We start from the raw sequence: 16,477 nt of genomic DNA on the forward strand, positions 1-16,477 counted from the left end.
TGTGTGTGTGTGTGTGTGTGTGTGTGTGTGTGTGTGTCTGACAGAGACAGGGGAGAAAGAAAGATGGAGCGATAGATAGTGAACCAGCTGAGGGGGTAGGCAGCACCGGAAACCTCAGCAGGCAGGGATCCCCATGAGGGGGAGGGGAGCCTTTGGTCTCTCCCCAGCCTCTTCCTTCCCCCTGGCCTGGGGGTGGGTGGGGAGGGGCAGTTCCTCTTTCCTTCCTAAACACCGTGGACGCTCCAGCTCCCAGGGGCCTGACAATCTGGTTAGGGAAGGAACCGCATCACACTCCTGTCAGGACCCCCCTCCCGGCCCCCTCCAAGAAACATGAACCGGAAAGACATCAAAAGGTAAGAAGACCCTCCCCAAGGAGACCTGGGAGAGCCAAAGTCCTGGTGCCGCTGGCTGTGGGGAGGTGGGAGAAATAATAGGGATGGGAAGGGCCCTACTCCTCCAAGACCGGGCTCTAGTAGAGTTCAAAAATGAGATGCTTCAGGGAGCTGAGCACCTGAGCCTCGGTTACTGCTGCTGTCCCTCCCTGGAGTTTGAGCTGTCCTGTGTCTTTCCATCCTAACTCTCCCACCTGGCTGCCCCTGTCTCCCCCGGGGTCTTCTCTGTTCCCTATTATGGTCACTGCCCCCACCCCACCCCCACCCCCACCCCAGATTGGAAACTCCAGGCTCCTGCAGGACCGTGTCCCAGGAGAGAGGTTCATGACGTAGGTCTAGGCAGCTTCCCTGACTCTTAAACTACTCCTGGCTGCTCCAGACACTCCGGGGGCTGCTGGTCTGCAGGTAAGGGGCAGCAGGATCTCAAATGGATTTCTGTCTCCTGGCATTGCTTGCCCGCCTGACCCCATAAGGAGGGATGGTGCTGGGTCCCCAACCTGGATAGCTCGTCTAGCTTCCCTAGCATGACCCTGATGAACAAAGGGATTCAGTATAGTGAGAGAATCCTAGCTGCCTCATCCGTTGCCTGTGTGGCCTTAGGTAAGTTACTCAAGTAACTCTGCCTAGTTTCTGCTTCTGTCAGTTATCACGGATAGCACTTCAGAGGGGCTTTAATTGCACAGACAGGTAGATAGAGGGCTTGAAAAGCACAAGCCGTTGGACTCACCTGGAAAGTTTTAGGTTCTGTGAGACTGTGTGCTAGCCTGAGAAGCTGTGCTTAGATGGAATGCCCAGGGAGGCCATGCTTTTGGTTCTTGGTGTGGGCGCCTAAAAAAGAAAAGAAAAGGAACAAAAAACAAAAAACACCGATCTTTACAGAGTGCTCAGCCCACAGCCTGCTTCCTAGTCGATGGGCAACAGGCAACACCTTATTTAACACTTCACAGCTGTCTTAAGCCCTTATGATGCTGCAGGGGACATGGCAGATTTTATTTTAGGATGTCCCTGTTTGTGATTTCACACCCATGCCATGCTGAAAGCCTGGATACCTCCTTCTGTCTTGGTTGTTTTTTGGTTTTGTTTGTTTGTTTTTGTTTTTTATTTTTTTGAGGTGTTTTTTTGTTTGTTTGTTTTTGTTTTTGTGTCAAGAGTTTTGCTCTGTAGCCCAAACTGGCCTCAGACTTGCAATCCACCTGCCCCAGTTTCCCAGGCATCTAGGATTACGAGAGAGCATCATAGCACGCAGCTTTCTTTTCCTGTCTGGAGGTCAGCTTCCCCATCAGCCGGTCCCTTTGAGGGTCCAGGCTTTCTAACATCTGGGGGAAAATCCAAGGATGATTCTACCTTTTCCTATGAAGAAAACAAAGGCCAGAAGGACATTCGGTCACTTGTTAAAAGGCACACGACCGTCAGAAACTTCTGGAACCCAGTTCTGGATGAGTCTGAAAACTAGACACTAGTCCCTCCCTCTGGCCCTCCCTCCCCCCTCTCACCTCTTTTCCCCACCTGGGACAGACACCTAGGGAGGCATATGACAGGAAAGGTTATTTTTAAACTTTCCTTGAAGCCTCTGTGGCCCCAGAGACCCCGCCTAGCTCTCAGGAGTCCAGGAGAAGCTCTGGTCTACTTCCTCTCCCGGCTCCAAAATGTGGGGAGCAGACTAGAGGCTAAGACTCTTGGATATGCGAAAGCTAGCTTGGATGAGGGGTGTGCTGCTTTGCAGGGGTGGGGTGGTGGGGTGTATTCCAAGAGGCCTGGCCACATAGGTCATCTCCATCACTGGGACACAGAAATATAACTTCTACCATGGTAGTGGGGAGTGGGGTGGGGTGACATTCTGGCTCTGGAAGGAACCTGAAGACCAACTCATGAGACACCTTGGGAAGCCAGGGGTTGGTCTTAGGGTCCTAGGATAAATCCTGAGGGACTACTTTACTGCAAATTTGTGATGCTCTGGGACTATATCATGAAGAGGAAACTTTTGTGGCAATAACGGAGGGTAACAGGGGAGAGGCAAAATACGGTGTTTTCCTTTGTGTATGAAACCTAGATTTAAGTGTGTGTATACACACACACATACATAATACACACGTGACAGGAAGGCAGAAGGACATTTGGGAAAGAGAAGAATCCAACGAGATGAATGAAGGTAGATGGGTACCAATATGATGATATATATTATGTGTGAAAAGTGTCATTATTATTGTGTGAAAAATGCCATAGGGAAACCCATTATTTTGTACACTAACTGGAAAAACAACAATTAAAAACCAAACAAGGAACGAGTCAGTGGCCCTTGGTCCTGGATCTTTGATCTAAAATATTTTGGGGGTTTGTCACCCATGAGTCCCTCATGGGTATTGCCGAGATTTGATCTGCAAGAACTTTGGTCCATGGTGCCTAAGGGAATAGGGGCCTAGAAGAACTGTGGGAGTGTACTTAGAGAAAGGGGCTCCCATGATGCTTCGCGGTGGGCTTTCGGTGTACCTACAGGAAGTCTCATCAGGAATGCTCTGGAAAGGCAGGAGGGCGGGGCCGGCCACGACAGGCCCGCCGCCACAAGACGTGCCCCACCCCCCGGGAAATCAGCAAGGTCATGGCTTCCATGAATCTGGGAGTGCTGAGTGAGACCAGCTGCAGCGAAGATGAGCTACTGGAGGAATGTATCCGGTGCTTTGGTGAGTAGCTGGGCCAGCCTCTCCAGTCCTAACACCCAGCCAATCATCCTCTCTCAGCCTCGCTGGTTGGAGTAGAACATGACTGAGTAGGGGGAATTTTCGTCCTTGTGTTAATGATGAGAGAGAGCTTGGGTCTGGGGACTTACTTTTGAAGGCCCAGTCAGGAGGATAAAGTTCCAGAGCTACCTGGTTGATATTGTGCAGTCCTTTAATCCTAGCACTCAGGAGGCAGAGGCAGGCATTTCTCTCTATCTGAGACCAGTCTGGTCTAAATAGTGAGTTTCAAGCTGGCAAGACTAATAGTAATTCGTATCTTAAAAAATAAATTAAGAGGCTGGATGGTGGTGGCACACGCCTTTGATCCCTTGGGAGGCAGAGGCAAGTGGATTTCTGAGTTTGAGGCTAGCCTGGTCTACAGAATGAGTTCCAGGACAGCCTGGGCTACACAGAGAAACCCTGTCTCAAAAAAAACGAACAAAAGAAAGAAAGAAAGAAGCGGGGCGGTGGTGTCACACGCCTTTAATCCCAGCACTTGGGAGGCAGAGGCAGGCGGATTTCTGAGTTCGAGGCCAGCCTGGTCTACAGAGTGAGTTCCAGGACAGCCAGGACTACACAGAGAAACCCTGTCTCGAAAAAACAAACAAACAAACAAACAAACAAAAAAACAGAAAGAAAGGAAGGAAGGAAGAGAGCGAGAGAGAGAGAGAGAGAGATAGATTGATTGATTGATTGGTTGATTGGTTGATTGATTGATTAAATTACATAGCTCTCTTCTAGAGGACCTGAATTTGGTTCCCAGTACTTACCTCAGAAGGTTCATATCCACCAGTAACTCCAGCTCCAGGGAACCTGATACATTTGGCCTGAGGCGGCTCCTGCACCCATTTGAGCAAACCCACACTTACACACACACAAAGAACTTTAAACATCTCAACCTTGATTGAAGGCAGGGAGCCAGATTCGCGCCATCCCATGTACCTGCCAGCTAAGGAAACTGAGGCATAAGGAAATCATACAGCTTACCTAAGTTTCTGCAGGGCATTATAGGTAGACCAAACCAGCCATGTCTGCCAGCCTGCCCACTCAGTTCTCCAGGCCATGGCCTGCTGTTCAGGGCCCAGGTTGATGGCCTTCCCTTCCTCCTCCAGACTCAGCTGGCAGCCTACGCCGAGGGGACCACATTCTCAAGATGGTGCTTACAATGCATAGCTGGGTGCTGCCCTCCTCAGAGCTTGCTGCCCGTCTGCTGACTTCATATCCTCCCAGAACCATGATCTACATCTAGAGGGATGAAGGCAGGCCCATACACTCCTGGGAGATGAGAACAGGGGGTGGGCAAGCGGGGATGCGGGAAAACAGCCTTGACTAAAACTCTCAAGTATCAGAAGGCTGCCAAAGATACCCAGGAGCTCAGACAGCTACAGATCTGCTACCTGGTCAGGTGGGTTTGGCCCAAGACCCTCAGTACCATGAAACACCTCTCTGAGACCCCCACCCCCACCCCAGCCTGATTGATACCCCAACTCACACATGCTCACTCGGTCCCATTTTCTAAAATCCCATGCAAAGAACTTACCGGATGGCTCATGCCTGTAATCCTGGCATGAGATAGCCTGAAGCAAAAGTATCTATAGGGCAGGCTTCAACTCAAAAACAAAACAAAACAAAAGTTATCAAAAGTCCCACGCTAAGGGCTGGTGTGATGGCTCAGCGGGTAAGAGCACCGACTGCTCTTCCAAAGGTCGTGAGTTCAAATCCCAGCAACCACATGGTGGCTCACAACCACCCATAATGAAATCTGATACCCTCTTCTGGTGTATCTGAAGACAGATACAGTGTACTCATTTATAATAATAATGAATAAATCTTAAAAAAAAAAAAGTCCCACGCTAAAATGCCATTGGCTGGGACTGGACAGATGGCTCCAAAGGGTATTTGCTGCTCTTTCAGAGGACCTGAATTCAGTTCCCAGCACCCATATATTAGCTGGTGACTGCGACTCCAGTTCAAAGGGAGCCAGCACCTGTCTTCTGGCCCCAGGGGCGCCAGAAGACAAAGGGGCGCATGCACATGGTATACATACATACATGTAGGCAAAACACTCATACATACAAAATGAAAAGAAAATTTTAAAGAAAATTAAAAAAAAAAAAATTCCTAACAGTTCCTGAGACACTTCCACCCCCTACCCAGCCACTCCTTAGAACACACAATTCTTGGAGATTCCTGGCCAGATCCCATAGACTCTCCTAGGTGAGACCTCAATTCCTACATATCCCCAAAATTGAATTACCTTGACTCCCCAAATCTTTCCCCCCACCTCATTCATGATACCTCTACTATCTTGCTTCCTAATTGTCTCAAGAGATCCCTATCCTGTTTTACCAGCCCTCCCATTCTTTACTGGAGATCTCCCCATCCTTTGAGTCATCCCTCTAAATCCTGACTCCAGAAGCCCCAACCCACGTGTAAATGCCCATAGTTCTAGGTTTAGAATTCCTTGGCCTAAAGCTGCCTTAACCTCTTCACCGGACTGCAAGCCCAAGTTTACCTCCCATCCCTGAATCCCTCCCAGGTACTGGCTGACCCATCACCCTGAGGCAGTGCACCAGGAACCCCAGCTGGAAGCAGTCATAAGCCGGTTTTGGACCACTGTCGCTCAGGAGGGCAACATGGCCCAACGGAGCCTAGGAGATGCCTCCAGCTGGTGAGCCAACCCTTCCCTCCTTCCCTGCCCCGCCCTATCCTGCCCACACCCTCCATGACCCCCAAATCCTCCACTCTTGAGCCACTCCAATAACCTGTTCTTCTTGGCCTCCAGGCTGAGTCCTGGAGGGCCCGGGCCCCCTCCTCCCGTGAGCAGCCCAAGCCTGGGCAAGAAGCGAAAAGTGTCCCTGCTATTTGATCACCTGGAGACAGAGGAGCTGGCACAGCACCTTACGTACCTGGAGTTTCGGTCCTTCCAGGCCATCACAGTAAGAGAGAATGCCTTTCCCAGTCTACCCCTAAGCAGGAAACAGAATGGGCGCGGGGCGTGCTCCCAGCACAGGCATCCATATGGAACTATAATTTTACTATTTTTCCTATTATTAGTAATACAGTTATCACGTTAACAGCTCTGGTAACTGAACCCGGCGTCTTGCATGTGATAGGCAAGCTCTCTTACACTGAGCTACATTCCCAGACCAGATTGTAAACTCTTTTGAGACAGGGTTTCTCTGTGTAGCCCTGAGTGGCCTCTGACTCACTCTGTAGACCAGCCTGGCCTCGAACTCAGATATCTACCTACCTCTGGGATTAAAGTTGTATGCCACCACTCCTGGTTGCAGACTGAACACTCTTAAGTGGTCAAACCTGATGGCAGGACAGTCTGAGACAATGAGTTAGGATGCCTGAAAGCCAAGCCTGAGTTCAAATTTTGTTTATTTTTCTTCCTTTTATTTTATTACTAATTTATTTTATTTATTTTATTAATTTATTATTTATCATCTTACATTTTCTTATAATTATATTTCTATTATTAATTTTATTTTCCTCCTTCTAAACATTTTTATTACGCATATTCATTTATTGTATTTGTGAGACATGGTAGACAGAAGATAACTTGTGGGAATCTATCTTCTCTTTCTACCACGCGGGTCCCAGGAATCCAGCTCAGGCCCCTTTCCCACTGAGCCATCTCAGCAGCCATTTCCTTTCCCCCCTCTCATTCCTCACTTCCTGTCTGCCCCATTGTTTGGAGACAGGGGTCTTCTGGTTTCTACCTGTGTAACCAAGGATGACTTTGAATTCTGTTCCACTCATCTAGAGTGCTAGCATTACAGATGTGCACCAACACACCTGGTCTGTGCAGTACAGCAGATCAAACTCTGGGCTTCACACAAGCTAGGCAAGCATTGCACCAAGGAGCTACGCCCCATCCCCCCTCAGCTCCCTACCTAGCTAGCTTTGAGCTAGTTTCCCAACCTCTCAGGTACTCATTCATAAAACAGAGACCTTCCCACTTCATAGAGTGCTTGACAGAATGAAAAAGGTCATTGAAAAGTGCTTATTGCAGCCAGACTGTGGTGGTGTGCACCTTTTATCCCAGCACTTGGGAGGCAGAGGCAGGTGAATCTGAGTTCGAGGCCAGCCTCATTTACAAAGTGAGTTCCAGAATAGCCAGGGCTACATAGAGAAACCCTGTCTCAAAGAACAAAACGATAACAACAAGTGCTTACTGTATGTTGAGGTGGCACATATACACATGTGTGTATATGTGGATGCATGTGTGCATGTGTGTGCATGCACGTATGTGTATGTGTGTATATGTATGCATATGTGTGTATGTGTGTGTGTATGCACATGAATGTGCATGTATGTGTGCATGTGTTTGTGTGCACATGTGTGCATGTGTGTGTGTTTATTTGTATGTATGTGTGCAGGTATGTCCATGTGTTGCATGCACATGTGTGTATGTGTGTGTGTGTGCATGTATGTATGTATGCATATGTGTGCATGTGTTTTATGCTTCTGTGTGTATGAGTGTACATGTGTACTTGTGTGGTGTAGTAGATTTGAGTGTGGAGTGTACACACTATTGAGCAGAACAAGTAGAAAATGCTTTCAAGTCCACTTTCCCATCATTCCCTTTACTGACCTGACAGGTCAGGCACGTAATAATGAGGTCAAGACTGGAGAAGGACATAATGATGTCAGGCATCTCCAGCAGCTGGGGACACTTGGACTAGACCATGCTAGGGCATGAGATGTTGGGTCTACCAGAAAGATGGAATGTGAGCAACATGACACACCCTGACCAATCTTGGCCTCAGCCCCAAGACCTGCGGGGCTATGTTTTGCAGGGTACTGTGAGAGGTTGTCCTGCTCTGGAAGGTTCTGTGGGTCTGAGCAACAGTGTGTCCCGCTGGGTGCAGGTCATGGTGCTGAGTCGTCCTGGGCCTGCACAACGTGCCCAGGTACTGGACAAATTCATTCGTGTGGCACAGGTAAGCCCCTGACCACCCAGTCTTTCTGTTTGTTTTATTTTGTTTATTTTATTATATTTGAGAGAGGTTATCTGTATGTGATCCTAGTTGTCCTGAGACTCACTATGTAGACCAGGTTGGCCTCGAACTCAAAGAGATGCACCTGCCTCTGCCTATTTAGTCTTGAGGTTATTAAAGGCATGCACTACCACAGCTGGCTTCTACTTGCTTCTGGAACTGTAGAGTTGGCACAGCTACCTGACCTTCCATATTGCAACTGGCCAAGGCTCAACGATTTAAAAAAAAAATTATTTTTAATTATTTCAAATTATGTGTGTGTGTGTGTGTGGTTCTGTGACTTCAGAGGCCAGTGGCACTGGAGTTCCAGGAGGCAGTTGTGAGCTGCTTGAAGTGGTTGCTGGAACAGAACTCAGGTGCTCTGCAAGAGCAGTGTGTGGTCTTCGGCACTGAGCTATCTCTCCAGCTCCTGCCTCCGTGCTCTGGATCCAGCGGGCTGTCTCTCAGCCATCACACCATGACATCACACCCTGGCTTGATCGAACTCCATTTTCCTGGGATCTAGCTGGAGCCTGTGACCTCGATATCATGGAGTTGGACCTTGCTTGGAGCCAACCGTAGTTAGGAATTAACAGTTTCCCAAGCTCGAAGTCAGAGATTTGATCTCCTGCAGAGAAAGGATCCTTTCCAGGTCTTCAGCTTTACATCTCCAGTCCTCAGGACCACTCTGTGTCTTTGGGATGGTGACTGCATCTCTCTTAGAGATAGTTCAATACAGAGATACTTAGTCCAGTCTCTCTGGCCTGGACCTGTTGTTGAGTCAGCCTCCCCCTCTCTTCTGGGAAAAGGGAAGCCCTGTTGTGGTCAGACCTCTTTGAATATCTCCGAAGCAGACCACGCCCTTCCTTATGAACCTTCCAGCACTTTCCTTCCTCTTGCATGGCTATTTGTGTCCATACTGGGGATTAAACCCAGGGTCTCCTGCATCCTAAAGAAGTCCTTTGCCACTGAGCCACGCCCCCAGCCCCTCACCGGGGGATTCTAGGGAGAAGCTCTACCTCTGAGCACTATCTTGTTGGGCTCTTTAGACCTGAGAGCTGGTCCGGCATCAGGCTGAGATCTCCTTGGCCTGAGCATCTTCTACTTGGTCCTGCCTCCCTCCACAGTGACCTCCACCTTTTCAGCTTTCATGGGTGACGTCTTGTGGACCTCACATTTGTTCCTCATCTCTCCCTCTTCCATGTCACTGTCATCCTAGTCAGTTCTACCTGGTCCCCAGCTCTCACTCACAGTCCATGACCTCACCTATGTGACTCTGACAGTTGTTTGACTCCCAGCATCCTAACACCTGATACACTTCTGAATTCTCTATCCCTGGCTGACACGCGTCTCCATTCTCCAAATCTGTCTAACTCTACGTATGTGCCTGGCACCTGGCCAGTCTAACCCACTCATCTGCTCCCACCAGGCCACACTCCCACACGACTGACACCCCTAGCTCAGTACTCCACCCTACGGCTGTTCTGTGGTACATCCCACTTCTGCCCATTACCTCCCTTCTAGAGGCTTCACCAGCTGCAGAATTTCAACACACTGATGGCGGTGACTGGGGGCCTGTGTCATAGCGCCATCTCCAGACTCAAGGACTCCCACGTCCATCTGAGCCCTGACAGCACTAAGGTAACCCCTTAACTCCCCAAAGTCCAAAATGGTCACATGCCTGAGTCCTCACACATTACTCCTTAACTGCCATCAGTCTCTACTCAAGGCTCTAGAACCAACAACCTAGGACCTCTATCCTCCAAATTCTATAGACTCCTCACTATCCCTAGCCTTTCTTCCTGGGCCACCTACTACGGTGTGGCACCACTGAACATTGTCATGGCACTTCACTGGGGGATTCTAGGCAGGAGCTCTACCACTGAGCCACACCCCCAGCCCCTCACTGGGGGATTCTAGGCAGGGGCTCTACCACTGAGCCACGCCCCCAGCCCCTCACTGGGGGATTCTAGGCAGGGGCTCTACCACTGAGCCACGCCCCCAGCCCCTCACTAGGGGATTCTAGGCTAGTGCTCACTCTTTGTGTGTCTAGTCTAGATTCTGAGATTCAGAGTCCACAAGGGAGACTGCTACTATACCGCCTCCTGGAGGCTCAGAACATCAACATTCTGGTCCACAGCATGCACTTTCTACACAGGCCCTGCTGGAGCTGACAGAGCTCCTCTCTTCTCACAACAACTATGCCTACTACCGCCGCACTTGGGCCAGCTGTACTGGGTTCCGGCTGCCGGTCCTGGGTGTACACCTCAAGGACCTGGTATCTCTGTATGAGGCCCATCCAGACAGATTGCCAGATGGCCGCCTGCACCTACCCAAGCTGAATAGCCTCTATCTACGGCTGCAGGAGCTGACAGCTCTCCAGGGACAGCATCCCCCCTGCAGTGCCAATGAGGATCTGCTGCATCTGCTGACGGTGAACTCTGGGCCCTATGTTGTGTGAGCTCCCTGAAGATTCCAGGGGGCCAATATTTAGAGCCCTTTGCTACTGGGAATCTGTAGGACCTGGATAGGTAGTTATGGGATGAGAGAGTTTTGTTTCTTTGGTTTGCTTTTTGCTGTACTAGAAATTGAAACTAGGACCTTACCTATAATATGAGAGCACTTAACCAGAGCCACACATGAGCCCCCAGCCCCTCACTGGGGGATTGTAGGCAGGGACTCTACCGCTGAGACACACCTCCTGCATGATATAGATTTTCTTTTCTACCAGTAAGCTGTATCTCCAATCCTTTTCCTTTAGTATTTTTTTTATAAGCTAAAGAGGCATTTTTAAAGAATCATTTATTTATGTTAGATAGATAGATAACTATATCTATAGACACACACATACATATATATGTATATATATATATATACACACACACTCTAGGGTTGTAAGCCACCATGTGGTTGTTGGGACTTGAACTTAGGTCCTTTGGAAGATCAGTTAGTGCTTGTAACCACTGAGCCATCTCTCCAGCCCTAGTATTTATCTTAAGATCAGGTTTCACACTATAGCTCACGTGAGCCAGGCAGCAATCCTCTTGTCTCAGCCTTCCAAATGTAGGGGTTACAGGTGTGTAGCAGGAAGCCCAGCTATGGAACATATGAAGTCTAGCTAGCTCCATGACTACATAGTGAATTACATCCCTTAGTTTCATTACCTGCCTTCAGGGTGTGGCTAAGAAGAAGCAGTCAGTAGTGTCTTAGGATGCCGTCAGAACAGCATCTGAGCTGGTGCGGTGGCTCACATCCTTAATAATCCCAGCACTCAAAAGGATGAGAATAGACAACTGTTGCAAAGTCAAGGCTAGCCTGGGCTAACCTGTGTCTCAAAGAAAACAAAAGAGCAGAATCTGGAACATGACAAACACACATTTTCCCGACTCAAGGACCCACCCCAGGCCCCTGGGTTGCTTTAGGCTTTTGTATCCCTGCAGCAGGCTGGAGAGTTGTACCATGGGAGGGCACTCGCCTAGCAAATGACAGGTCCTGGGGTTCCATTCTCAGCTCTGGAAAGAGAAACAAGACAATATATACCAGTGTTGTGAGCTCCTTGGATCAACAGTGCAAACTTCCAGGGCATGGCATATCTGAGATGTAATAAGAAGCCACTGCCAGTTATTATTCATATGCACCAGACTGTTACACATGCTTCCCAAACTCAGGAGGCTGACAGAGGAGGGTCATGAGTTCCAGGCCAGCCAGTGCTACATAGTGAGATCCTGTCTCCTGAAACCATAACAAAAAAATAATAAAGTAGAGAGAAATTAAGGAAGACAACCAACATTGAACCTCAGAAGCCACGTGCCTGTGAATCGCGTGCCTCCACATACACACGTGTGTGCTCGCATGTGCACACACACAGAAGCAAGAGCTAAGGATACAATTTCATGGCGGAGCACTCTTTGTTTGTTTGCTTTTTGTTGACACAGAGGCTTTCAATAGAGCCCTTGGTGGCCTAGAACTGTATAGACCAGGCTACCCCTGCACTTGTGACCCCCCCTCCTTCCTCTGCCTTTGATTCAGGAATGTTTACCATGCCCGGAGGGTAATAGAGCATGTTCAAGATCCCAGGTTTGATCCACAGAAGTATGCAAAAGAACCCAGGTCACGTCGACTGACGAACCCCATCCTAGGAGTACCTTCACGGTGCTCATTTCATAGGTCAGGAAAGCTGAGACGAATTCTGAAGGCTGTGTCGTGCAAGCTTTGAAGAGTCAAGTTCACAAACACTGAGACAAAACCAGGCCTAATTGTCAGGGCTCCGAACAAATGAGAATCCGTGGCTCATTGTTAAATTCTAAACATTCAGGAGGCTAAGGAGAAGATCATGAATTCCAGGCCAGCCTGGGCTCTGTGGTGAAACTGTCTCCCAAAGCATGCTGGGGCATGGATGATGAGAGGTGGCTCAGTGTTTAGAAGCCCTTGCTGCTCTGAGAATCTCATTTCCATTCTCAGTATGCAGGTGGCTTGCTCACAGTTCATGGTAACTCCAGCTCCCGGGGATCCAGTGCCTGTCCTGGTCTCTGTAGGCACCCGCTCATGCATGGCATACATGCGAGCGCGCGCGCGCGCGCGCACACACACACACACACACACACACACACACACATACACACACTCAAAATAAAGCCTCAGTAGGAGTAAGGCACCTCTGGCTTGTGGAGGAATCAGGATGGAGGGCGACTGGTATGGCCAGACAGGTCCAAAAGTCTCTGGAGAAGGCTCAGAGAGGACGATGGGAGGAGGGTTTAGGCAGAGACTGACCTAAAGTGGAACTTTACTGCTTTGACCATCCCTCAGCTTTCCCTGGATCTCTTCTACACGGAAGATGAGATCTATGAGCTTTCTTATGCCCGGGAACCACGCTGTCCCAAGAGTCTGGTGAGCCTTGACCCTTGACCTCTGACCCCCCTCCCCTCCCACCTCTGAGCCCCTGCTTGTCGGGCACCTGCACTGGGCGGTGGGGAAATAAAGGGCGGAGGAAAACCTCATCCCGCCAGAGCTCCAGTACTTTGGCTGGTCGGACATGGGAGGCTGCCGGAGCTCTCCATAATGCCCGGGTGGGCGTCTGACTGTCATGAGCCATCTCCTAGTCCTGGGGAGGGTGGTTGGAGAGGAGACAGCCACGGGGGTCCCTGGGCCTCACAGAGGCCAAGGATGGCAGGTTCTAGCTACTGAGCATCTGTAGAAGAGCTGAGAATGAGCAGGGCTCCAGGGTGGCCAAAAGGAGAAAGGGGCCCAGGAGGGGAAACGGCCGCCCGATGGCTCAGAGCTGAGCAGGCAGGAGGTGAGAGTCCTTGGTCTGGTCTCGCAGCTGGAGCTGGAATCCATTGCCCCAGCACAGTGAGTCTAGATGAAAGAAGGCAATCAACCCATGGTCTTAAGGCGTTTATTTTAGAAAGGAGAAAAAGAGACGATAGAAAAGTAGAGGCCAGCCATGGCCACGTGGAGAGAGGCGGAAAGGGAGAGAGGGAACAAGAGGTGAGAGTGAAGACAAGAATAAGAGGTTGAGAGAGAGAGGAGGGGGCAAACAGCCCCTTATATGGTGGGCTGGACTACCTTTCTGTTCCCAGGGGCGGGTCATACCTGGCTGTTGTCAGTTGACTGGGGGTGGAGTCCAGCCAGAATACTGGGAGCTGGGGCGTTGCCTAGCCATAGGATACTGGAGTGAGGGCTCGTGGTGTCAGCAGTCTTATGTCTTGGGGGCGTGGCTTTACTGTTCCATCTCTTGTAGAATTTTGTACTGGATCTCTGGCAGTAAGCCTCGCTGGACCAAGAACACAGACTGCTTTTCACAGTCTTAACACCTGCTTAAGTCTATGCTTTGAGTGACCATGTCCCTCTGTGTCCTCTAGCCACCATCCCCCTTCAAAGCACCTGTGGTGGTAGAGTGGGCCCAGGGTGTGACACCAAAGCCAGACAGCGTGACTCTGGGTCAGCATGTGGAACAGCTAGTGGAGGTGAGGGGGCACTTCCAGTGGCAGCCTGGTGGAGGGATGCCGGGTGGCAGGTGGCAAAGGAGCTAATTCCACTGGGCTACACCTGGGTGCCTTGTCCTCACCCTGCTGTCTGCATTCCTCTGAAGTCTGTGTTCAAGAACTACGACCCAGAAGGCCGTGGCTCCATCTCTCTGGAGGACTTTGAGCGGCTGTCAGGCAACTTCCCCTTCGCCTGCCATGGGCTTCACCCACCTCCTCGCCATGGGTAAGAGGCCTTGACTTTTGAATCTTCCAAAACCAAGGATCCTGGACATGCCAGGAGCAGTCAGTCATGCTGAGGTGCGGCCTTTGCCCTGTAGGAGTGGCTCCTTCAGCAGAGAGGAGCTGACCAAGTACCTGCTCCATGCCAGTGCCATCTGCTCCAAGCTGGGCCTGGCCTTCCTGCACGCCTTCCAGGAGGTCACCTTCCGCAAGCCCACCTTCTGTCACAGCTGCAGCGGCTTCGTGAGCACTGGCCCTGTTAGCACCCTTGGGTCCTGTCTCCCCTGGATTGTCTCGGTTCCTCACACCCCAACTTGGGCCAGTGTCAGGGCAGGGCTTTGGTCGGGGTGGGGTGGGGGAGGGACTTCAGAAGTGCCCTAGTCTTAGATACTCCACAGAGTTCATATGAGCACCAAACACTGAAATTGCTCTGTTCTCTGTACTCGCCAAACTCCACATGATATTAGGTGATTTTCACCAACACATGGCCAAGCTGTGAATACACTCCAAAACCCCAAGTAATTCCTGAAACACAATAATCTGCAGACCTGGGTAGATTGCTTTGAGCATGGTGGTATACTAGAATCCAGGAGAGCAAGGTCATCCTCAGCTACATAGTGAGTTTGAGGCCAGCCTAAGCTATAGGAGACCCTGTCCTTTAAAAAGCACTAACATAGCCGGGTGTGGTGGTGGCACACACCTTTAATCCCAGCACATGGGAGGCAGAGGCAGGCTGATCTCTGAGTTCCAAGCCAGCCTGGTCTACAGAGTGTGTTCTAAGACAGCCACCGAAACCCTGTCTTGGAAAATGTAAACAAAGAGGGACTGATAGAGCTGGAGAGAAGGCTCAGGGGGTAACAGGTAACATCCTATGGTTGCCCTTGCTGAAGGGCTGGGTTTGGTTCCCACCATTGTGAATGGCCATCTCACAATTGTTTGTGATTCTAGTTCCAGGAGTTCCGGCACCCTCTTTCTGCCTCTGGGGGTACCTGCATGCGTGTGTTACACACACAGACAAGTGGCATGCATGCATACACCTATAATAAAAATTTTAAAAATGATAGCTGGGACTAATGGCCCATGCCTGTAATTCCAGCACCTAGGGGACTGAAGCAAGGGGAGTTCCACGAGTTGGAAGCTAGCCTGAGCTATGTTCGTGAGCTCTAGATCAGCCTTGGCTGCAAACAGAGTGATACCTGTTTTAAAAACAAGTCAATGAGATAGCTCAGCAGGTAAAGATGCTTGATGCTCAGCCTAGACATCTGGGCTCTGTCTCCAGGTGGAAGGAGAGAACTGACTCCATAAAGTCGTTCTCTGACATCATCATGCCTTATGGCATGTATATGTGTGTGCACACACAAACACAGAAATGCCAAGTAGTAATAAAAGAAAAAAACCCGAACATGTTTAAAACATGTTACTCAAGTTATTTTTCAAGAAACGGCCAAAAGTAAAACACATTTAAACATCAGCCTTGCACACCTTTAATGCTGGCATCTAAGAGGCAGAGGCAGGCAGATCTCTGTGGGTTTCAGGCTATACTTCATGAAACCTTGTCTCAAAAGAATCAGTCTCTGGTTGTTATACCCAGAACCATCCAAAGCCTATTTCATTTCCAAATTAAAGACAGCTTTCATTTTTGTTGGTTTTCCCTCAAATTTTGGCCTTTTGAGACAGGGTCATCCCATATAGCTCAGGCTGGCTTCAAATTGATTTTTTTTTAGGGCAGGGGATATAGGACAGTGGTAGAGGGTGCTTGTCTGCTATACACAAGGCCATGGGTTCAATTCTCAGATACCCCCCCCCACACACACACACACAAATTGATTATGTAGTCCAGTCTTGCCTTAGCCTCTTGGGATTACAGGCATGTGTCTCCACACCTGGCTTCAGGTTCTTGATCATGGACTAATCTCAATCAAATCAAGACTGATTCATAGATCTTATTGTTTCTTGACCCTTAGGCTTGCATTTGACACAGCCTGTGAGTCAGGAAGTTCTAGGGCCTAGAGAGAGACCATGAACTACACAAACAGCCCCTGTCCATAGACAGTACATTTACCCAGCTTACCCAGTTCTAATATGCTTATCCTGCATATCCCTACGTTTGAGATAATCTCCATGTACCCAGCATTTTGGTTAATTGTCAGAATCTTTCCTTTTTTTTTTTTTTTTTT

General features: G+C 49.6%; 1 protein-coding gene across 4 annotated transcripts in view; it reads left to right on the forward strand.

Moving 5' to 3' along the window:
* Positions 1 to 210: 210 nt before the first annotated feature.
* The window catches only part of Rasgrp4 (RAS guanyl releasing protein 4), an 18,447-nt gene continuing 2,180 nt past the window's right edge, over positions 211 to 16,477 (forward strand). Inside the window, exons 1-13 of one of the 4 annotated variants that reach the window (XR_004122951.1) lie at positions 211 to 353; positions 2,886 to 3,070; positions 4,219 to 4,324; positions 4,449 to 4,511; positions 5,646 to 5,777; positions 5,892 to 6,045; positions 7,885 to 8,058; positions 9,619 to 9,735; positions 10,253 to 10,528; positions 12,901 to 12,981; positions 13,956 to 14,060; positions 14,186 to 14,304; positions 14,399 to 14,558. Coding sequence is in view for 2 of the 4 variants with exons in the window: in XM_031385964.1 (XP_031241824.1) it covers positions 331 to 353; positions 2,886 to 3,070; positions 4,219 to 4,324; positions 4,449 to 4,511; positions 5,646 to 5,777; positions 5,892 to 6,045; positions 7,885 to 8,058; positions 9,619 to 9,735; positions 10,253 to 10,528; positions 12,901 to 12,981; positions 13,956 to 14,060; positions 14,186 to 14,304; positions 14,399 to 14,558 (1,695 nt within the window). In the remaining 2 variants the exon portion in view is untranslated. The remainder of the gene's footprint in view (positions 354 to 2,885; positions 3,071 to 4,218; positions 4,325 to 4,448; positions 4,512 to 5,645; positions 5,778 to 5,891; positions 6,046 to 7,884; positions 8,059 to 9,618; positions 9,736 to 10,252; positions 10,529 to 12,900; positions 12,982 to 13,955; positions 14,061 to 14,185; positions 14,305 to 14,398; positions 14,559 to 16,477) is intronic. The other 3 variants (XR_004122952.1, XM_031385964.1, XM_031385965.1) reach the window with 3 other exon arrangements.

Source organism: Mastomys coucha, unplaced genomic scaffold (assembly GCF_008632895.1).
Source record: "Mastomys coucha isolate ucsf_1 unplaced genomic scaffold, UCSF_Mcou_1 pScaffold21, whole genome shotgun sequence".
NCBI classification, from domain to species: Eukaryota; Metazoa; Chordata; class Mammalia; order Rodentia; family Muridae; genus Mastomys; species Mastomys coucha.